The sequence below is a fragment of the Ovis aries genome, chromosome 8 (genome assembly GCF_016772045.2).
Source record: "Ovis aries strain OAR_USU_Benz2616 breed Rambouillet chromosome 8, ARS-UI_Ramb_v3.0, whole genome shotgun sequence".
Taxonomy (NCBI): domain Eukaryota; kingdom Metazoa; phylum Chordata; class Mammalia; order Artiodactyla; family Bovidae; genus Ovis; species Ovis aries.
The window spans coordinates 62,140,928-62,165,297 of NC_056061.1; the positions used below are offsets into that span (position 1 = coordinate 62,140,928).

A 24,370-nucleotide genomic window follows, 5' to 3' on the forward strand; every position below is an offset into this window, starting at 1 on the left:
ATGAGTCCGTTTACTCCTAAGCCTAAAGCTGGCTTAGCCCCACTTCTTTACTGAAATTGCTCTGGCAGAAGCATCAGTGACCTCAATAATACCATATCTAGTCCACTCGTCAGCACTTGTCGTACTGGACCTTGTTGCTGTATTTCAAATTGTAGATCAGGCTTTCCTTCTTAAAACTCCTTACCTTAGGGATTCCATGTTCTTTTTTGTTTTTATTTTCTCATCCTCCCCAGCCCTTCCTTTCTGTGCTTCATCATGGAATCTCTTTCTCTCCCCTTTAAACTTGGTGAACTCTGGCTCAGTATACTTCTACATATGCATTCTAGCTGATGCTGCCCACCCGCCTTGTCCAGCCCTGACCTCTTGCCCAGCTCAGGCCTGCTTCTTCAGCACTCTGCTGGATGCAGGCACCGGAGTGTCCACACAGGCATCTCGTTCTTTATTTCTTCACTTCCTTCACTCTGCAAGGTTTGCATATTCCTCTACGTTATTTGTCTCAGTTATTGAGAACAGTAGCCCTAGTCAGGTCTAAACCCTGGAGTTCTCCTTTTTTTCTGTAAAATTGAGAAACACTTTCCCAATCTGAAGTGAAGTAAAGAAAAACATTTAAACCCAGTTTCTTCACTGGCAGTATATAGAGACAAAATCATTTTTCTTCCAGAAATAGGATTTTAATTTTAACATATAATTTTAGAAGAACTGGCATCCCATCCCAATATTCTTGCCTGGACAGAGGCACCTGGCCGTCTATAGTCCATAGGATCGCAGAGTCAGACCATGACTGAAGCAGCTTAGCCTGCTTGCATAGCTACTACCATTCCATCTTCATACAAGATGTAACTAGAGGCTACTAATCATATATTCCAATATAGGGTTATCAAAGACTTCCTTATGCAAAGGAAAATGAATAGAAAAAAAATCATTTGAAAAACTTTTCAGTTTTGAATGTATGTATATATGTATGCACATTTGTAACTCTCACCACATGTTGAAAATATGACTTTTAATTGTACTAAGTCGTGTTTGACTTTTGTCTCTCGTTACTTGTGAGTGGTGACCACTCATTGGAAAGGTCAGGAAAGGTGCATTTTGGGTAGATTTTTACTCCATGTGCTATAGGTTAAATTTATCCTCTGAAGAATTTTAAATCTCACTGGATCGATAATATTTTTAGTGACAGAAAAATTATTTTAAAACAACAACAAAAAAAGATATAAGATGAGCAGTCACCTGTTTAGTTTTTAGCACTGGCAATTTTACAGATAGCACTGTAGATTCTGTGTGGCTAGTTTCTCTAACATAGACTTTTCAAATATATGTTTTCATTTACTTGTAAATTTATATTTTGTTCAGTTTTTAAGCTTTTAAAACAGTTTATATGGTGGGCATTATATCAAAACTGATGCTATGGCAGAATTTTAGTTTTATAAAATTCAAGTTCTATATTTTTTATGTGGGTAGATTATCATATCTAACTGGGAAAAGTTTTAAGTCCTTTCTTTACCTGTAGAGTAGCTCATTATGTTTCATCAATTATGTAATAAAGATCTAAAAAAGTAATGTATAACATAGATTTGAAATTATTTAGCATAGTTTAGGTTAAATAAAAGCTCCAATCTAATGTATAGACTAATGTATAGTTAGTCTATTCAAATATATCTTTCACTACCCCACATCTGTTTTTGTGACTAAAAACACAAAAATATCAGAACTCCTTTCAGCTGATAGGCAATATATTCTATAGAAATGCACATTGGTTCTTTCTAAACTTCACTCAGAATAGTACTTAATTTTAAAATATATTTAATAGTGAATTATTTACATTCTTTTATGAATGTTATCATCATCGATGTTAGTCTGTTATCTTTCTTCTGATATACTCTCCATTAGGTTACTGCTTTTTCTGCCCAGACATGTTTGCTGTACCAGCCATACATAAGTATGGTTTGAGTTCTAAATGCTAGTATTTGGTTTTATACCTATAGATCATTTCATAAACACAGGCAGAAATCAACAAAGTAGATACGTATTAATCCAAGCAAAAGTAAAAGCTGCTATAATTATGTTTCTTCATTAGGAAGGACGTTTTGTCTCTTCCATGTATATAACAAATACTTCTCAGATAAAGGTATAACTTTCATAAATTGATAAAGTTAAAATTATTAGTCTAAAACAGAGTAACACTTTTCTGTTTCAGGATAGTTTTATAAATGTTCTAACTTTTAAAACATTGTAAAATCAGTGTACTTTGATAACAATAAAACAAACAGCAGGGGCGTTTTTTTAGACTTTTTTGGATTTAGATTCTTTCTGCAAGAAAAATTTGAAGTGAATTTTAATTCCAGTGTTTTCAAACTGTACTTATCCACAGCTTATATGAAACTGTTTGCCCATACCAGCAATTTTAATGTTTCCAACTGAACTGTTAAGCTCCTTTTTGGATATAAAATGGTACAGCTGTGCTTTTAAAATTTAGGCATATTTTACAGAATGGCTGTTATCTGCCAGCTATTGTAATAAATAGTTTGGGCTATCTTGCTGAGGAAATGATAAAAGCAAAGACTTAAAGAGAAATAGAAGCACACAAAGGAACCTGAAGCATGTCAGTTGTGTTGGCATAGTGGCAGATGTGTAGTCACAAAAACAGATGTGGGGTAGTGAAAGATATATTTGAACAGACTAACTATACATTGAATAGACTAACTGCAGGTTGGCACGTTCCCAGGTAACACAGGAGTTAGGACCACAGACTAACTCCTATGTGGTTAGCCAGATTGCTTTTTAATTCCTGTGGAAGTGTGAACATCTGTAAACTGGAGATTGTGATAGTACCTACAACGTTAAGATTGTTGTGAGGATTAGATGAGTTGATACACACAAATGCTGGCACATAGCAGACACTATATAAGTTTTTGCTACTATAGTCATTATTAGTATTGAATGGATGGTGACAGAAGAGCATCTGTATGGGGTTGGGGCCAATTCCAGGTCTAGTCTTCAAGGGTAAGGTAATAGTCTTTGTTTTATGGCTACACAGTCAGGCTCAACCTGGCCTTTGGTGGTCCTCTGCATCCCTGGAGTTCGGTTTCCAGTGAAACAGTGTGAAACTTGTCAGTGTGTTCTCTGGTACATAACTTTTAAATTCAGAGTTCTAGCCTTGAGTTCTAAATATATATGTACAAGGTAATAGTATTTTTAATCTGTACTTCTCTTTTGTGTAGACCTGGTAATGACAGCATTTGAGTTTATTAACAATTTATTATTCAGCATAGAACACAGGGAGGGCTGACCAGTGGTGTGGTGATAGATGTTTAACAGCCAGGTCTCTAGGTGAGCGGGGGAGCCTGATTTCTAGGGTTTGAAGTAGGAATTCTGTGGTGTAGGTACACCCCTCTGGCAGGGTCAAGCTACTAGTATGATATGATGTTGGTAAACTTGGGGTCAAGAAGAGACATGCACACCAGCTCTCACAAGCCAGTATACTCCACAGGGGCTGGCCCTAGACCTCCATGATTTCAGTCTTAATAATTGTTGACTTTTTAAAACTTCTGTAATTACCGGGTTGGCCAACCCAATGTATATACCTTTACATTGAAAAATACCTGAAAAGGAAGGGTATACACCAGATTAACTTTTACTCAAGCATTCTCTACCTCCTTTCCTTTCAGTGGCTTTCTGCCCCCTGGGCAGAATATTTTGCAGTGCTTCTTAGATTTCTAGAACTTTCATATTGTCTCCCTGGGCTTCCAGAAGAGCATTCTTACCCTCCCATGGAGGTAATAGGGCCTGAGGGTTACTGTGCATGTTTTCCTAGTTATATTTACACTCTGCAGTTACACCTTTATTAATTCTTAGTGGGGACATAATTGATTTTGTGGCAGTGGTGGGCGACACTACCGGCGTTTGGTTGGCAGTAACCATGCAAAAGGTCCTACAGTGGTCATGATAGTCCTTACAGTTATGAGTTGCTCCCCTTCTTCCAGTGTCAAAAGTGCTCCGATTTTTGAGTGGGGTAGGGCCAAGAGTAGCTAAGTCTTTAAATGCCAAAAATCCTTCCACATCTGTATCTGTTCTTACATTTTAAGTATTTTCACACAACACTACTGTGAGGGTGTGCCCATTTATCCAGAAGACAGTTGACTCAGATGGGAAGACTGACTGATGTCGCATAGGTGGCAAGTAATAGACCCAAACTTGAACCTAGACCTTCTATTTCCAGTCTTTTTATATTACTTGATACCTGAAAATTTCTTGTAAGTCTAGGGTTCTTTTATTTCTGATCAAAATTGTTAAAAACTAGCAGAATCACAGAAACACTCAAATCCTGATGTCTGTGAAAGTTGCTCAGTCGTGTCCATCTCTTTGTGACCCCATGGACTATACAGTCCCTGGAATTCTCCAGGCCAGAATACTGGGGTGGGTAGCCTATCCCTTCTTCAGTGGATCTTTCTGACCCAGGAATTGATCCGGGGTCTCCTACATTGCAGGCAGATTCTTTACCAACTGAGCTATCAGGGAAGCCCTCATGATGTCTGTAGTTTATTTTTAGATAGTTCAGCAAGATATTATTTTATATGCATATGTGTAAAGGGAGAAAAAGCAAATGTGGCAAAATCTTAACTGGTGAATCTCGATGAAGAGTATATGGATATTCAATATATATTATTTGACTTTTTCTGTGGGTTGGTAATTCAAAATAAAAACATTTGAGAGAAAAATAAGCAGTGTTTGATCATGTAAAATAAAATTCTGAAAATGTTTCTTATCAATACCTTCTAATAAATGTGATAATTATAATGTTTAATTGTAAAATAAGATAAATAGCTTTATTATGTTGCGTAAGCGTGAAAATGGCCTTTGGGTGAATTGTAGTAAATTTAAAAGCCTAACAAAGCAGCAGACGCAGAAATACTTTTTATCTTTGTCACATTGACTCGCCGGGGATTTGCCTTTATACAGTAAGTGTCTTAACTTTGGTGTGCATGACAGCCTTCTTTTTTGATCCTTATGATTATTAGCACAGAGATTTCCACGAGCAGATACTTCTCTTTCTTCCCCTTCCCCATAAAAAAAAGGTCAGCCAAAGCAAACAGATAGTATAGCTGAATATGTACTCTGTCTCACAAACCTTTCATTTCAACTTTACCCAGTCCCCCTTACTCACAAAAAAAAAAAGGTCAGTCAAAGTAAATAGATGAGAAATGTGAGGAGCTGAACGTGAACGCCTGTGCAGCTTCACGTGATCATCTCACTTCATCTTTTTCAGACAGTTGCTTTTAGTTCCTCTGCATTTGTTACTCCAACCACAAGAACTGGTGTGGCTAACCATCAGATGCTAAGTGTTGGTTTGTCGGAACAGATTCTTAAAATGATCAGAGTTGTTGAGTGTTCCATGCCTTTCAGAGATCTTAGGTGTAAATATGCTTGTAACTCTCATCATTCATCACATTTTTTGCTTTGTGACAAAGGTTCACTAAACTTCATCCCTGGTGTTAAGAAAGCATCTTAATGTAGTCGTCTCTGGTTTGCCTTTTTAATAATGAGAATATTTGCATTCACATGTTTCTTTAATTCTTGCAAGGATATTTTAGTACTGAATATATTTTGTGTTAGTAAAGCATGTTGTCTGATTACAGGGTAGGACTCATCTCTTTCTTCATTTAGTCCCTGGCATCTGGGGCGTGGATATACTAACATAATTGTTTATAAACACAAGCGAATTTATGATATGAAAATTTATGATATCCTTTGGTCACTCTGACCTTAAGAGCCTGCAAGCAGTTGTATATAAATTAGGTTTTCACTTTGTGTTTTAAGTAGTAATTCATAAAACTGAATTTAAAGTAGAAAGTCATATTGTGATAAAAAAATGATATTTATCAAGGAGAAAACTTGCTGTTCTCTTGTGTTTAATGTGTGTATGCTTAGTCACTAATGACTTGATTGCAAAATTTTACTATTGAACAAATTTGGAATCTTTTATTGGTATCCTGATTGTTAACTGAAGTTACAGAAATATATTTTTGTCTTTTTCTACAGTTAATTGTAATATGCACTTTACTGTTATTTCTCTTTAAGCTTCATATACCTAATGGTTAAGATATTTGTAGGTATAAACCAGTAACTCTCGAGCTTGTTAGTATGTTCCCAAAGATTTTTTTCCATTTGACTTGTTTAAGTTAGAAAATTCTTAAGGTAATTATTGTCATACTGGAAAGATCTTTTGATGAAGTGAAGCATAAATTTGCTAGTTAAATGCTGGGTGAAAAAATGAAAATAATTTCCTATAAAATGAGACAACATTAGAAAAAAAAAACTTGTAAGACTTTAGATTTTAAGTACCTTGATTCATAACTGCAGAACATTTTTCAGAATTATTTATTACTAACATTTTTCTGTAAGAATCACCAAATCCATGTCTAATTCATAACCTAATGCAACTGCATGAAGAAATAGATCTAAAAGGAGTGAGGAATGTTAAGCCTTAGCTTAATACGGTAGAAGTCACCGCTTTGAACTTTGAATTGTGCTGATTAGTTCCAAGAGAAAATTTATGGATTTTTGTCAGTTAATTTGCATTATAATTTAAAAATTCTGTTGTGCAGTGTCAGAAAGGCAACTGACTGGATTTTGTTGTGTATATTTGTACAACATCTAATGTAGATGTTGCTTTGCCTCATCTTCCAGAGTAGGAAGTCAAAAGATAAAAATATAAAAATGAAAATAATCAGTGATTTCTGTGTGTGTATTATTTAGAAATATGGAATAAAATATCAGAAGAAACAGCTAAAAGAATTTAAAGTGATTGCCCCTGAGGTGAAGGGTCGAGGAGGTGCATCAGGAAGCATCTGCTCTTTGTCATGAACCTTGCAGAAGTAATGGACTCTAATCTGTGCAATTATCATTTTTAAGAAAAGGGTTATAGAGCAGAGAACCTCAGTGTTTTCTTCTGTTAGTTATTTGCATGCGTATCAAGTCTTTATTTTGAACAATGGGGTACTTGCTACCTGTCAGCTGTTAGTAGTTTACTCTGTTCCCTGAGGACTCAGGGATAAATAATTCACCCTTGAGATCTGTCCTGAAACCCTAGTCTAGAATGTGCCAGCACTAAATGTTCTAAAATTGAATTCTTAGAGATTTGACCTAATAGATTGAGCTATATAGAGAATGCAAAGAAATAGAGGAAGACAATACAGAGAATAAAACAAAATTCAGTAGCATCCCTTTTCTTTCTCCGCTATTAGATTCTGTGTTTGTGTGTGTGTGTGTGCACGTGCTTGCATGAGTGTGTGCTTGCATGCAAGTGTGAAACAGAAACCATCTTGAGCTAGCTTCAATACAAAGGGACTATTTCTCAAAATAACGGTTCTCATGAGGTTCTCAACCTGGACTGTACATTATAATCACCTGGAGAATGTTTGCACCTTCCAGTGCCTGAGGTGCACCTCGGATGAATTAAGTTTCTCAGTTGATTCCAGTAGTCAGGGTTGAGAACCACTGCCCTATTAGCCTCCCTTTCTGCCTAAGATCGCTGCTGTTTCTAATGGGAATTTGTCACATTGGTATCTTGAAATAAGTTAAGTTTAAGAAGTACTGCTTTGGATGGTGATTCCCAAACCTAGTTGGTTGAACATCAGCATTTCCTGGGGAAAGCTTTCTGCGTTCATTTCTGGTCTACTCAGAATTTTCAGGAAAAAATTCCTCAACAAAGCTGGGAAGTGTGTATTTTTTGAATGTCTGGTATAAGGAGTTTTTGGTCTATCATTTGGGAACCAGGTCTAAAGGTGATTTAAACGTTACCTTATTTGTGAAGTTGGCCTTTATTGTTTCTCTATCTTGTCCTTTATATCCTCACTTAATTTTTTTATTCATCCATTCATGAAACATTCTTCGGGTGTCCTTGTGTGAGACAGACATTTTTATACATGCAAGAGATACAAATAGGATACTGTCCCTGAATTCAAGGAGGCTACTAGAGGAAAATGTGCTGTGCTTAGTCACATCTGACTCTTTGTGACTCCATGGATTGTAGCCCGCCAGGCTCCTCTGTCCATGGGGATTCTCCAGACAAGAATACTGGAGTGGGTTGCCATGCCCTCTTCCAAGGGATCTTCCCAACCCAGGGATCAAATGGAGGTCTCCCACATTGCAGGCAGATTCTTGACCATCTGAGCTACCAGGGAAGCCCAAGAACACTGGAGTTGGCCTGTCCCTTCTCCAGGGGATCTTCCCGACCCACGAATCGAACTGGGGTCTCCTGCATTATAGACGGATTCTTTACCAGCTGAGGTACCAGGGAATCCCCACTAGAGGACAATAGGTCTGTAAATAAATGTATAGCGGAAGCATTGTAAGTATTATGCTGGAAGCCAGAAACATGGGAGTCAGTCTTGATTTCTTCTGTCCTATTAATTCCGCCTAAATTTATTTCCATCCTACCAGCCTTTCTTCATCATCACTGCTAGCACCTTAAATCCAAGCTGCTTTTTCTGCTTTCCACCTGGCTATCTCCTCACCCTTCAGATTTCAGCTCAGGGTCACTTTACTCGTGAGTTCATTCTTACATCCTTCTTCATTGTCTTTTGGGGGTACTTGTCAATTGCAATTACACTTGTGTTTTTGTGACTTTTTTTTTTTTATGTCAGTCTATCCCACTGGACAATGAGCTGCGGGAAGTCTGAGGTCAGCTCTCTTGCTTCTTGTGCTTGTACCTGGCATATTCTAGGACTTACAAATTGTTGAATAAATAAGTAATTAAATAATGAGGAAAGAAGCTGTTGTGACATTTTTGCTCATCACTCTAGAGTCTGCTAGTCCCAACAGTGCAAACAGAGGGACTCATAATGGTGCAGTTTGCTTAAACTTTTAAAAACATGAGAAGACCATGAGTGGTCGGTCCTCTGATCCCTAAAAAATTAAATTATGAGCAGTTCGAAAACAAAAGCCTCATAATTAACTAATTACTAATTAATTAAAACTAATGTACATATAAGACACTGAAAAGTTGCCAAAGCATTTCCCCATCTTTTTCTTGAAGTTAGGAAAGACAAAGAGTTAATAACTCCAAAGTTGGAAACAGAAAAGGAAAAGAAAGAACTTTGAAAAATATTTTAAACCTGCTGAACTCACCTATCGGCTAAATTTCAAAAGCATTAGTATAGAGATTTCACATTACATTTAAATGAAGTAAAAAGTAATTTGGCTTAATTTTTGAAATAATTTCGATGTTTTGTTTAGACACAGTATTACATGTTTGCTGTGTTCATGAACTGTAGTCAGAGGCGAAAAGAAACTCAACCCAGACATTGTCCTATGATGAATTTTTCTTTTTCCATCTCCAGTTTAAATGAAAAATGTTCCTACAGTTCTGTAATATTTTTAATCGTTGGAGGCCTTTCAAGTGTATTTACTTCCCATGAGTCAGTGATTTCATCAGCAAAGAGACAAAAAGGCACCAAGTAGTATATGTGCTAGACCAAAACAAACATTTCACTTAAAAATAATATGTCTTACTTGACCATTTAATGATACATGTGGCCTGACTTCTCCCAATTAGAAGGAGCCAATTTTACTGCCATGATAGGCATATGAAAGTCCTGAGATGTATAGAACTTCTGGAGCCCTAGAGTCCAGAGGAAGACTGCAGGAAGAGAACTTGTCCACTCCCTCCACTGCAATTGAAGAAAACCTGGAGAAAAGCTCACCTCCTCCTTACAGGCCACCCCTTCCTGTTGCAACATGAATGGAGACAGAATTCTGGCAGTATATACATATCAAACTGTTAACAGTGGTTGCCATTGGCGGGTGGGAATGAAGAAAAATACATTTCTTTCTGTTATTTATTGAAAGAGCCATTAGCGATTAAGAAACAAATTATAGTGTATAGTCACATTGTTCTGCTTTTGGTTTTCTCAACCGATTTAGCTTCTGCAGTTTACTGTATTCAACTTGATGTTTTTGTTAAGACATTTTAATTAGGTGAAAATCATTAATATTAATTAAATCTGAAGCTTGGGTTCTCTCTATTTAGCAGATCCTCTAAAGACAAAAACTGGCTTCATTGTTCCACATCCATTTCTGGGTTTCACTGTTCACATGGTTTTTACCTGAGTGTTCCTTGCTGATGCTTTTATGAAGTTTTTCTGGTGTTTGTTTGTTTTCCTGTATTATGTAGGATTTGGGGGTTTTTTCAGTAGGAATATTGGTCTAGGCACCTAGTCAGCCATTCTGCTAGGAATGACTGTCTCATTGTTTTTGTACCATAATATACACTTTATATGTTACATAATTTCATAATTACATTGGAGCTGTGAAATGGTGTAATAGTCAATAATGCTATTATGACATTCACTAGACTAGCCCACCTTTCACCAAATAGTAACCTTAGACTGTTAGCATGCATTTTGTTTCATAAGGGTTTTGCAAAATGCACAGTAATACTTGATAGTTTCTCCTATGTGAAAATTAGGATGGTATGAATCTGTGGTGTGAAACTGGGTGGGGCCATGACCGCCCATTAAACTGTGTATTAGAGCAAATTCAAACTGACTTTTTGAGTAGAATTTCAGCCTTCCTGCATGTGTGACTTTCTCTGTCACACTTGTTCAAGCTAAAGTTGGATGGTTTCACACACATGCCCTTATTAGTAACCAAATTTTGTCAAGGCCACCTGTCTTGTCCTTAGTGCTGCCTTATCCTTTAACTGGCTTAAAATAACAAAAGAACAATAAAAACTGTTTTCCAGAAACTTCTTAGGAGGGTATAAACAAATCCATGTTTAGCTCAATTGCTCAGTCGTGTCTGACTCTTTGCAACCCCAAGAACCGCAGCACGCCAGGCCTCCCTGTCCATCAGCAACTCCCGGAGTTCACCCAAACCCATGTCCATTGAGTCAGTGATGCCATCCAACCATCTCATCCTCTGTCGTCCCCTTCTCCTCCTGCCCTCAATCTTTCCCAGCATCAGGGTCTTCTCTAATGAGTCAGCTCTTCGCATGAGGTGGCCAAAGTGCTGGAGTTGCAGCTTCAACATCAGTCCTTCCAGTGAACACCCAGGACTGATCTCCTTTAGGATGGACTGGTTGGATCTCCTTTCAGTCCAAGGGACTCTCAAGCATCTTCTCCAACAACACAGTTCAAAAGCATCAATTCTTCGCTGCTCAGCTTTCTTTACAGTCCAACTCGCACATCCATACATGACTACTGGAAAAACCATAGCCTTGACTAGACAGACCTTTGTTGACAAAGTAATGTCTCTGCTTTTGGATATGCTGTCTAGGTTGGTCATAACTTTTCTTCCAAGGAGTAAGCGTCTTTTAATTTCACTGGCTGCAGTCACCATCTGCAGTGATTTTGGAGCCCCCCAAAAAAGTAAAGTCAGCCACTGTTTCCACTGTTTCCGCATCTGTTTCCCATGAAGTGATGGGACCAGATGCCATGATCTTAGTTTTCTACATGTTGAGCGTAAAGCCAACTTTTTCACTCTCTTCTTTCACTTTCATCAGGAGGCTCTTTAGTTCTTCACTTTCTGCCATAAGGGTGGTGTTATCTTCATATCTGAGGTTATTGATATTTCTCCCGGCAATCTTGATTCCAGCTTGTGCTTCCTCCAGCCCAGTGTTTCTCATGATGTACTCTGCATATAAGTTAAATAAGCACGGTGACAATATACAGCCTTGACGTACTCCTTTTCTGATTATCTTTAAAAACAATTCTAAAACCATTTTTTATGGTTTGTATTTAATTCATTCTACTGAAAAAAAAAAATCTAAATCTCAAATGAAGTCAGAGAGCTGATACCTGGATTAAATGACCTTCCCATAGAGGGATTCTGCTAAACCACCGTTTGGTGTGATGCTATTGACTCATGAGGAAGAACCCATGAAACATCTCTGTGTTTCCTTAAGGAATGTTGAGGATGCTCTTCAGGTAATGTGAATTCCCAAGGATGAATTTCCTTTTGAAATTTCCAAGAGCAATTTGGATGTAGACACTATGAATTCAGGGCCTGGTCATGTCTCCTATTCTGCTTTGACTGCTGAAAGGCTTAGCATCTCACAGTCCTTCCTGTCAAGTATATACAACTTCATGAATATATATTTTTGTTTACTAGTCTCATTACAGGTTTGAACTGACTTTCATACCCTTACTTTTCCTTTAACTTATATATTTTTTGCCATATTAAATGCATATTTTAAAAACCATTTTAATATTTTTGGAACAAAGTGGGTATGTACAAGATCATTTGATTATTGACTCAGTGCAAATCCATGAATAACTATGTTTCAGGAATGAAATTATGCAGTTATATATTTACTTTTGCTTATAAACATTATCAAGATCTGGAAAATTAGACTTCAGTACAATTTCTGTCTCTAGATCCAAATGAACACATATGCAAAAACATCAGAGACCACTATTATAATTTCTGAGAAAGACTGCAGCCTGTACCCTCATTTGTTTGGACAAGATATTTTTCAAAAGTAAAATCACTCTCCTTAAATATTGTGTAGATTTCAGTGATCTGATAAATGGGCTGTTTATTCATTGTCTCTGTGGTACCCCACAGTGGATTATCCATAGCAACAGTCCTTTTCAAACTTAATAAGACCAACTCTGTATTTATTAGGGAAATAATACCACCAGGTTAAACAAACTGACTGTTGGTTCTGTGTATTTACTCTCTTTCAAAGAGATCTGCTAAACCTTCAGTGTGTCCCATGTTGTAGATGATTAGGCAAGCTGAATTGGTATGACTCTGTGATTCTGAATATGCCATTTTTGTGGTGTGTGTAGAGTCAAATAATAAAGATGATGAGCAAATAAAGCTTCAGACATAAAGTACTATTTTGTGCATTGAGAACAGGACAAAATTCTTCTCTGTATAGTAGAAATCAGAGATATATTATGATAAACATTACCACTCCCAGTCTATAGAGGATAAATAGAATATTTAATTTTGGCCAAGGAAAACATATTTCAGTTTTTCTTGCCTCTAGAAATTACATTGATGTGGAATCTATAAGAAAGGCCCTGCCTCAGAAAAAAGAGAATTTCGGAATTAACAGACATTTTCATAAGAGAACAGATTCTTTTTAAAGACTTTGAATTGCTGTTGAAATGTAAATTAAACCTACGATCTGTTCACGTCACTTGTTGAGAAATGAAGTAGTATTTAAAAACACAAAATGTTAAGAGTTCATGTAATCCAATATCCTTATTTTACAGCCATGAATGCTTTTAGAATTGCTAAAAAAGCCTAGTGTCTCTCATCTCAAATGTCCTTGGACAATATTTTTAAAAAAATTAGCTATAACTTATGGCCTATAAAGTATACTAATGGGAATACAATCAACTTAAACAGGAGTGTATTGATTAATAATTCCATTTGATTTTTGTCTTTTTATATACAGAAGAAAACACATTTTTTTTCTTTATTAGATTTTTACATAGATTAGTAGTGGGGCTCTGCATTTATGTTTGGTTGAGCCTGTTTTGATAAAATCTTTGCTATGTTTAATATCTTTTTTCTTAAAGTTTTTTTGTAGTTTTAATATCTAAATTCTTTATTTTTCTTTGTATTCACAGATTCTGGAACTTTTCAAAGCCTGACCCTCTTCTTGAAACAGTGGAACATCATACAGAATTTACTTGTGGTTTAGATTTAAGTCTTCAGAGTCCTACTCAGGTAATGGATCAATCTCCTCATATTTTTTCCTACCCATACAGTTTACAAATAGCTCTACGTGTGGCATGCATTGCTTCTATGAACAAAATTCTTGCCTTTAGGGCAAGGTAAAGTACATTTACTTAAGAAACCTGACCTTTTTCACTGTGTAAACTTGAGCATTTGAAATACTAGGGAAGAAGAGGTATCCAGAAACTTAACATACTTTTCTCCTCTTGAAGGGTTAACTTTGCTGAGAGGAAAAGGACACTTCCCCCAAATTATTGTGCCTAACTTGTAGACCTCTGCCAGTGGAAAGGGTGACGGGGGAGAATGGAGTGAGGCAGGATGGGCCCCAGAGGCTGATGGAGGGCAAGCGTGTGTGCTCCTGGATTCGGCTGCCCGCTGAGCGGTTGAGATTGTGGGCCGGCCGTCTCCCTCTCAGGACTGCCACCTTCGTCTCCTCATGCCAGGTCAGAAGTGAGGCTCCGCGTGCGGGACAAAGTAGAGGAGAGTGGCTGCTGTTCTGGTTACCAGACTTCATCTTTCCCCCTTTTTGTTCTCTTGAGGACTTTTTAAAATATTCTTCAGGTTTTTAATAAAGCAGCTTCAGTTTTGGAAATTGTAAACTCAGATCAGAAACACTTGACTACGTTGAGTGATAGGATACTTTAATAATGCAGGCTATGTGAAAATACCATCCTATACCTGAAACAAAATAATAGGTGGAAATTCTACTGTATGACTACGTAGTTATGCATTTATGATAACTTTTAGAAGTTAAACACAAAGCAAATTCTGTTTCTCATTACTGTGTTCTTAAATTTAAATGAATACATGGGTTTCTTTTATTTTAGAAATTCAAGACATAATTCTGAGTTTAAAGTATTCTCATTGTATGTTAAAATAGTCTCATTAGCATTAGAATAACTGTTTGAAAATGACTTAGTGGCATCTAAGAAGAGAAGAAATTGAAATAGTGATAAGTGAAATGGTATGATCCTTAATGTAAATACAATGTGCTTTAAATATACTAGTTCCTTTTCTGAGAAAAACATTTATCATAGAAGCTGTTTTTAATAAAATAATCATTGCTATCCCAGTTTATAAAAATCTTATAATGTGCCTATTGAAGCATGACAGTACCCAAAAAGGGACCCTAAATTAGATATTTTCTTTCTCGGATATTTCTGTTGACCCATCTCTACAGTCCCCAGCCCGTGGCCTGAGGCAGTACATGTGCATCCATGATGCATGGCGACTCCTCATCCAGGTCTTGGAGAGTGCCAAATGTCAAATTGGTGTTTTCATTTTCTTCAGATAGATACCGAGAAGTGTAATTCCTGCATCATATAGTAGTTCTGTTTTTAATTTTTTGAGGACTCATTTTTTTCCCTATCGTGGCTATACCAGTTTGCATTCCCACCAACAGTATATAAAGGTTCACTTTTCTCCACATCCTCGCCAACACTTATTATTTCTTGTCTTTTTGTTAGGAGCCATTCTCACAGGTGTGAGGTGATACTCATTGTGGTTTTGATTTGCATTTCCCTGATAGTGACATTGAGCACCATTTCATGTATTATACCTGTATGGCTTCTTTGGAAACATGTCTATTCACTTCTGCCCATTTTTTAATCAGATTATTTGTTTTTGGTGCTAAGTTATATGAGTTCTTTATCAAATATATGTCTTGCAAACATAGTCTCCCACTCAGTAGGTTATCTTTTTTGATGATTTCCTTCACTGGGCAAAATCTTTAGTCTGATGTAGTCCCACTTTTTTTTTTTTTTTTTCGCTTTTATTGCCTTTGGTTTTGGAGTTAGAGCCAAAAAATTATTACTAGGACCAGTGTCAAGGAGCTTACTGCCTATGTTTTCTTCTAGGAGTTTTACAGATTCATGTCTTACATTCAAATCTTTAATCCATTTTCATTTTTGTTTATGGTGTAAGATAGTGGTCCAGTTTCATTCTTACTGCCCTTGGCTGTCCAGTGATTTGTGTTTTTAAAGATCGTTCTGGCTGTTGTGGGAGAACAAACCATAGGTATGACTAGAGATGGAAAGATGGAAAGATTCAGAATAAATTGCTGGATGTTTCATATGATTTAACATTTTCAGTGATGAGTTTATACTTTTCTTCTCCCTGTAAATTTATCTTTTTCCCTTTATTTTATTTATATTCTGTCTTAGACTTTAAACTTTCCTTTCAAACTAAGTTTTTTTAAAACCAACATTTTTTTTAAAAGAGCATATCTAAAATCACATTTTAATGCAAGCATTTGTTTTATTTATATTATTAATGTATAGTTTTACCAAGTAACATTAAACTCCTTTCTAGGGGAGATAAGCATCAAGTTCTTGGTTCACTTCCCTGTCTTTCTCTCACTTATCTCAGTTATCTTTTGCTATATAACAAACTTCCTTACAACCTAGTAGTTCAAACAACAATTTTCTTTGCTTACAATTAATTCTGTGATTCAACAGTTTACACCAGACTCAGCCAAGTAGTTCCTTTATTGATCTCACCTGGGGTCACTCAGATGACTCCAGTCATCTAGTGACTTAACCAGGGCTATGTAAGATGGCTTCACATAAATACATAGAGTATAGCACTGGTTTTCTTCTGAGCCATGTGTTTCCAGATGAGTCCAGGCTTCTTAACCTAGCAGTTGTAGATTTCCAGGAGGCTGATAGTGAGGTGTCTTCAGGACTGGACTTCAAAGTCATACAACATTCCTTCTGTTGCAAAGCAAGTTACAAGGCCAGGTCAGATTCAGAGTGACAGAGAGACTCCACCTCTTGTTGGGAGTAGCTGCAAAGAACTTGTAACCATTTTCAATCTACCGCATTAACCTTTTGTTGGTAGTTTAAGTTATTTTTAACATATATTTATCCTTTATTCTCATATATATGTATTCGAGATTACTGATTGCATGTTAATTTAATTTCACTCTTTGTTCGTAATATTCGAAAGTATTTTTTTCTCACCTCTTAGAGAGTACCTTTCAATTTTTCGAAAACTTGTTATCTCTTGTGTTGATTCTAACAGCTGTAAGACTTTGCTGACGTACTTTTGGGCTTCCATGCTTTAATATATTCCCTGTCTTAAAAGAGATTTTTCTTGTATTTATAATTTTCTTTTTAGCTTCTCCCTTCTTAGAGATCTTAAAAATGAGATCCAAAGACATTCTTGTATTATAACCTCCTTTCTTTTTGACTGAGTATAATAAGGTCTTGTCTTTAAAAGTTTAAAACTTGGCAAATAAGTGTCTTGGGTCATTCTTTAAGGATAATTGCTAGGAAATATTCCATGGCCTCTTGTTAACCAGGCTGAAATCATCTTTCACTTCAGAACATTTTTCTTTGAATTCTTTCCCTCTGATCTTGATTTGTATAGTCCTGGCATTTTCTCTTTTCTCTCTTACCCTTATTATTTCTACATTGGAAACTTTTTTTTTCTGTTTTTAGGCTAATGATTCTAGACCTGTCATATATGTCCATTGGTATAATTGGAATTTTCTGTATTAATGTATTTTTAGAATCCCTGACTTTGTCTCTTCAGTATCAATTCTGCTCATTGATATTTAGTTTAGTATTTATAAGCTGGGTATTTATGCATTTGGAAGATAGTTATTTCTCTTTTAAAAAGCAGACATTACTAGTTCATTCCAAGATACCTCATTTATGTGTTTAATAAATATATTGTTTTTCCTTTGATGAAATTGAGAAGTTATATTTAGAAGAAAGGATAAAGATTATCCATGGTTTTGCCACTCTAGAAAGAATCTGTATTATACCATATTAACTTGGTTCTTTTCAGCCTTTTTCCAGGAATTTTTATTTGAAGTATAATACATACATTGGGAAACACATATTTTAAGTGTGTAATTCAGTAAGTTACCATATTTTAAGTGTGTAATTCAGTAAGTTACCAAGAAGTAACTACACTTGTGTAACAACCATTTAGGTTAAGTATGGGACACACTACCAGCATCCCAAAAAGCCTAGTCATGCTTCCTTCCAAATCTCACTCCACCTCTCCTTCCCAAAGGTAAATACTCTTCCGGTCACTTTGTATACATGTTTTTCATTGTTGTGATTTTATCACATGTATGCATTTGTCTTCTGGGACTCCAAAATATCAGTACTTATAATCATAATCTTTAATGAGTGAATTCCTAGTCTATCCATGATAGGAACATTTAGGTACTTCATATAAAGTGTGAAAGTGAAAGTGTTAGTTGCTCAGGTGTGTCCAGCTCTTTGCAACCCCAGGGACTGTAGCCCACCAGGCTCCGTCTATGGGATTGCAGGCAGATTCTTTACCGTCTGAACCACCAGGGAAGCAAGATTTTTCCTTAAAGCAGAAGAAATTTTGTGTATTTTCATTTGGTGTCGGTGAAAGATGCTTAGATTTGGTTCTCTGTGTGTGTGTGTATATATATGTATAAGATATATATATAGGTGTATATATATATATAAATAATCATGCTGTATATCTGCAACTGATGTTAACATGTCAGTTCTGTCTCAGTTAAAATAAAATAATAAGAAAACAACAGAAATATTAGGCTATCATTAAAACATTCAGCTCATGTTTTGATTGAGATCCCTATTCCTACAATCATAGATACCAAGTTTAAAGGTTGACAGTAGGTAAAATATTTTAAAATTCTCAGTATGAGATTGGAAAATCAGATTTTAGAAAACAACTAGCATTGCTGGTAGATGGGATGTACATGTCCTGTTCAGCTTTAGTCTGAGGTGGTATTTTGTGCTTTTGTCATAGACTGGCTTTAGAGTTGAAAAGAACAGGTGCCAGAAGCACCCAGTGTTCTCAGGCATTAGGCTCTGTTGTTGCCTCTTTGAGGCTTTCATAATTGTGTAGCATTTAACTTCAAATTGTATAACAACTGCTTGTTTTCCCCCAGCCACAAAACCTTCCCCTGGCCCAGCTCTGTGGGATCTTGCTGTGATCGTGTTTCTGTTGCCCCCTGCACTCCATGAACAGCCCTTGCAATGAGAGGTTCTGAATTGTTCCCACCTTAGCCTCTGCTGTTTCTGGGTTCCCTTCCTGAATCAGTCATTCACTCTCTTACTCACTTCTCTTTCTCTAGACTATGGTGCATTGCTTCTTAAAAAACAAGCAAAAATGGTGACAGCACACAGCAAATTACTGTTTCAGAAAAACTTCATTTAGGCTCTTGGTCCTACTCAACTTGCCTCTGAAGTCTTTTTGATTTTCCAGCCCATTCTCCACTATATCTTCCCTCAGCCTTCTGTGACATCATTAACCCTCTGAACATTGTCCTTATCTCCTACCTTATTGTATAAATAGACAAGAATGAATGTCTTCCTTCAGTTCTGTGGCCTCAAAATATTTATGTTCAGCTCTGTTTTTTCCCCCTTTCCATTAGGTTCCTAATTTTCTCACTGGCTTTTTCATTCAGATCTTCGCTTCCTCAATGATCCACTGTGGGATTTTGTTTTTGTTGTAGATTTCCAGTCAGTTCTTTTCTCTATTTTCAAAACTCTCTTGACCCCACTGTCTTACCTCCCTACCAGTAAATTTAGTTTCTCTTCTATTATTAGACATCAAGAATTAGTAGCTTAACTGTTGCTTTTACTTCTCAAAGTCAACACTCTCTTTTTAGCCCCTGTACCCGTCTCCCTTTCATCATTCAATTGAAGTTAAGCCCCAAAAGGTCACCAGTAAAAGCTTCTGAAAACCAAGTTAGCCTTTTCTCGGACTTTTCTTTTTTTAGCTATATAATTTTTGTAAAAGAAACATCTTCCCCTCCTGTTGCTTTCATGTAAACCATGCTAACCAGTTGTTCCTTACTTCTCTGCTAAATATCTCCATCTCCTATGCCAGTTTCTTCCTTACCATCCTTCCAAAAGCAGGTGTTCTCCAATATACAAGTGTTAGTCCTCTTTCTTTCTTTTTTTTTTTTTTTCATTTATTTTTTTTAATTTTTTTTTTTTTAATTTTAAAATCTTTAATTTTTACATGCATTCCCAAACATGAACCCCCTCCCACCTCCCTCCCCATAACATCTTTCTGGGTCATCCCCATGCACCAGCCCCAAGCATGCTGCATCCTGCGTCAGACATAGACTGGCGATTCAATTCACATGATAGTATACATGTTAGAATGGCATTCTCCCAAATCATCCCACCCTCTCCCTCTCCCTCTGAGTCCAAAAGTCCGTTATACACATCTGTGTCTCTTTCCCTGTCTTGCATACAGGGTCGTCATTGCCATCTTCCTAAATTCCATATATATGTGTTAGTATACTGTATTGGTGTTTTTCTTTCTGGCTTACTTCACTCTGTATAATCGGCTCCAGTTTCATCCATCTCAACAGAACTGATTCAAATGAATTCTTTTTAACGGCTGAGTAATACTCCATTGTGTATATGTACCACAGCTTTCTTATCCATTCATCTGCTGATGGACATCTAGGTTGTTTCCATGTCCTGGCTATTATAAACAGTGCTGCGATGAACATTGGGGTACATGTGTCTCTTTCAATTCTGGTTTCCTCGGTGTGTATGCCCAGAAGTGGGATTGCTGGGTCATAAGGTAGTTCTATTTGCAATTTTTTAAGGAATCTCCACACTGTTCTCCATAGTGGCTGTACTAGTTTGCATTCCCACCAACAGTGTAGGAGGGTTCCCTTTTCTCCACACCCTCTCCAGCATTTATTGCTTGCAGATTTTTGGATCGCAGCCATTCTGACTGGTGTGAAGTGGTACCTCATTGTGGTTTTGATTTGCATTTCTCTAATAATGAGTGATGTTGAGCATCTTTTCATGTGTTTGTTAGCCATCCCTATGTCTTCTTTGGAGAAATGTCTATTTAGTTCTTTGGCCCATTTTTTGATTGGGTCGTTTATTTTTCTGGAGTTGAGCTGCATAAGTTGCTTGTATATTTTTGAGATTAGTTGTTTGTCAGTTGCTTCATTTGCTATTATTTTCTCCCATTCAGAAGGCTGTCTTTTCACCTTGCTTATATTTTCCTTTGTTGTGCAGAAGCTTTTAATTTTAATTAGATCCCATTTGTTTATTTTTGCTTTTATTTCCAGAATTCTGGGAGGTGGATCATAGAGGATCCTGCTGTGATTTATGTCTGAGAGTGTTTTGCCTATGTTCTCCTCTAGGAGTTTTATAGTTTCTGATCTTACATTTAGATCTTTAATCCATTTTGAGTTTATTTTTGTGTACACACCTTCTTCTTTAAGCTGGCCTTTAATTATATGTCAGTGATGCTTGACCTATTTATACAGTTGCTTTTGCTGTGTGATCTCAACAGATGTTTCATTACTCTTCTTTCAATATTCCTAATGTTGCATCTTGGAGCCAGACTCAAGACCTGGGAAACCATCCTAGTTTTCTTGTTTCTCTTTGCACTCCTAAAATTCATTGGGCATCAAGCTTATGGATTTTTCCTTAGCAATATTTCTGAAATGTGGGCCATACTCTTCCAGCTCTGCTGCCTTAGATAAGCATTTATTAGTATCTCTGCCATGTATAATCATAAGGGATTTGATTTAGGTCATACCTGAATGGTCTAGTGGTTTTCCCTACTTTCTTCAATTTAAGTCTGAATTTGGCAATAAGGAATTCATAATCTGAGCCACAGTCAGCTCCTGGTCTTGTTTATGCTGACTGTATAGAGCTTCTCCATCTTTGGCTGCAAAGAATATAATCAATCTGATTTCTGTGTTGACCATCTGGTGATGTCCATGTGTAGAGTCTTCTCTTGCGTTGTTGGAAGAGGGTGTTTGCTATGACCACTGCATTTTCTTGGCAAAACTCTATTACTTTGCCCTGCTTCATTCCGTATTCCGAGGCCAAATTTTCCTGTTACTCTAGGTATTTCTTGACTTCCTACTTTTGCATCCAGTCCCCTGTAATGAAAAGGACATCTTCCCATCACTTCACGGGAAATAGATGGGGAAACAGTGGAAACAGTGTCAGACTTTAATTTGGGGGGCTCCAAAATCACTGCAGATGGTGACTGCAGCCATGAAATTAAAAGATCCTTACTCTTTGGAAGAAAAGTTATGACCAACCTAGACAGTATATTCAAAAGCAGAGACATTACTTTGCCAGCAAGGGTCCGTCTAGTCAAGGCTATGGTTTTTCCAGTGGTCATGTATGGATGTGAGAGTTGGACTGTGAAGAGGGTGAGTGCTGAAGAATTGATGCTTTTGAACTGTGGTGTTGGAGAAGACTCTTGAGAGTCCCTTGGACTGCAAGGAGATCCAACCAGTCCATTCTGAAGGAGATCAGCCCTGGGATTTCTTTGGAAGGAATGATGCTGAAGCTGAAACTCCAATACTTTGGCCACCTCATGCGAAGAGTTGACTCATTGGAAAAGACTCTGATGCTGGGAGGGATTGGGGGCAGGAGGAGAAGGGGATGACAGAGGATGAGATGGCTGGATGGTATCACTGACTCGATGGACATGAGTCTGAGTGAACTCTGGGAGTTGGTGATAGACAGGGAGGCCTGGCGTGCTGCAAGTCGTGGGGTCACAAAGAGTCGGACACGACTGAGCAACTAAACTGAGCTGAACTGAACTGAACTGAACTGCCATGGATGACTGCATCTCCTAACTGGTCTCTAAACTCTTTCCATCATTCCATTGATTTCTCAGTGCTGCTTATTGGCAGAGCTCTGTGTTATGTAAATCTGATTTTTCTTAATCCTTGACCTTAAATATATCAATGGTGCCATTGAAGGCAAGAACAAGATGAGATTTGCCACCATTATTACTGTTAGTCAACATGGTTCTAAAATTGTCACCAGTTAGTAATAGGAGAAAACAAAACGGAATATAAAAGGTAGAAAAATTTTAAAAGGTAGAAAATTTTATCTTTGTACTTCGTACAGTTGTCAAGTATTATAATCTAAGAACCTCAATTTTAAACCCATTAAAAATAATGAGTTCAATAAAAAGCAATAAAATATATAAAAATGAATGCCATGTGGATACGCATAATCATCAGTTAAAGAGTAAAATAGGAAAATTACTTTTACATGGCAACAACTGTGTATGTGGTATGTATGATACATAGAAGAATAAAAGTTTTTAAATGTGCAGGACTGTAGATAAAGAAAATTATATACCTTTACTAAGGGACCTTAAAAAATGACTGGAATAAATGAACAGACACATCATCTTCTTGCAGCAGAATACGCTCTTTGTTGGGGGGGGGGGGGCGGCTATCTTCCTCATCTTATAAAAGATACTGCATTTGCCTCCTAATAGATCTTTCTTGTCTGGAACACATGATCAGCCATTCCTGTGACTGCTCTTTAAGGACTCTGACCATTAACTGTCTGCCGTACTAGTTACGTACTAGGTTTAATTTACAAATCAACGTAGTTAAATTGTCCTCTTCATCACGTCCTCTCAGAAACCTTTCAAGAGGCAGCCTGTTACCTCCAGAATAGTCTGAGCTATTAATCTTACTTTCAAGATTGCTGTCTTATTTAACTTCTCATTATCCTATGTAATCTCCCTATTTTATAGCAGTTATAATTTATTATTTGTTATCTCCATGTGTTTGCCACTGTTTCTGTCCTCCACTTCTGCTTGTGCAAAGTATCTCTGCCTTTCCAAGTCCTGGCCAAAGTCTTCTCTCCTTTCTCTCCTTTCCCTTTTTTTGCTTCAGTAGATATTTGAGTGCCAGCCCCTTGCCAGAAGTTACATAAACTCCTTGATATGTAGGTACTGAATAAATGTTGAATGAATGAATGAGTGGATGCATGAAAAGACCCTTTTTTTAGTATACTAGTCAATACTTTTCTTACCTTTACTTAAACCCCATACTGATTAACATAATTAACCACATTCTTCTCTGCAGTCACTTCCTTTGGGAAGCTGGTTGAGTAAATAAGACATGTTTTCTTTAGTCTGTAAATACATTGCAACATACTGTCTGCGATGCTTTTTAAAATTTAGAGTTGACTCTCCGTGATTTCTATCATTTTCTTTACATTCCTCTGCTTATTTCTCTTGTCCATTTTTGCTAAAGATATACAAGTATCTGTATGTGTCATACAGATAATTACAGTAGATTAAACAAGTTTCCCCGGAGAAGGAAATGGCACCCCACTCCAGTACTCTTGCCTGGAAAATCCCGTGGATGGAGGAGCCTGGTAGACTGCAGTCCATGAGGTCGCTAAGAGTCGGAGACGACTGAACGACTTCACTTTCACTTTTCACTTTCATGCATTGGAGAAGGAAATGGCAACCCACTCCAGTGTTCTTGCCTGGAGAATCCCAGGGACAGGGGAGCCTGGTGGGCTGCCATCTATGGGGTCACACAGAGTTGGACACGACTGAAGCGACTTAGAAGCAGCAGCAAACAAATTTCCCAAGGGCAAAAACAATTGTGCACAAAATTGAGAGGAAAGAGTATAATGATAAATAAGAAATGGAAAACTTGGCAGCAAAGTAAACCTTTTAATGGGTCTATAGGATGTCTTTGTTATATTAACAGCTGTATTAAACCAGTTGAAATACATTACCTGATCAATGGCATGTGTAGAACATTTTAGTAAAATGGAGAACATTGATAAACTAGGAATATAAATCATTTCTAAATTACACATGTATATAAAGTCTGATGTTTTTATTATCATGTTTTCTAAAATTTGCATTTATAGGATCATTATTATTGATGATG

General features: G+C 36.9%; 1 protein-coding gene across 1 annotated transcript in view; it reads left to right on the forward strand.

Moving 5' to 3' along the window:
- Window positions 1-24,370, forward strand: part of PEX7 (peroxisomal biogenesis factor 7) — a 75,930-nt gene that overhangs the window by 42,498 nt on the left and 9,062 nt on the right. The window contains exon 9 of the mRNA XM_027972493.3: window positions 13,587-13,686. Within this exon, the coding sequence (XP_027828294.2) occupies window positions 13,587-13,686 (100 nt within the window). The remainder of the gene's footprint in view (window positions 1-13,586; window positions 13,687-24,370) is intronic.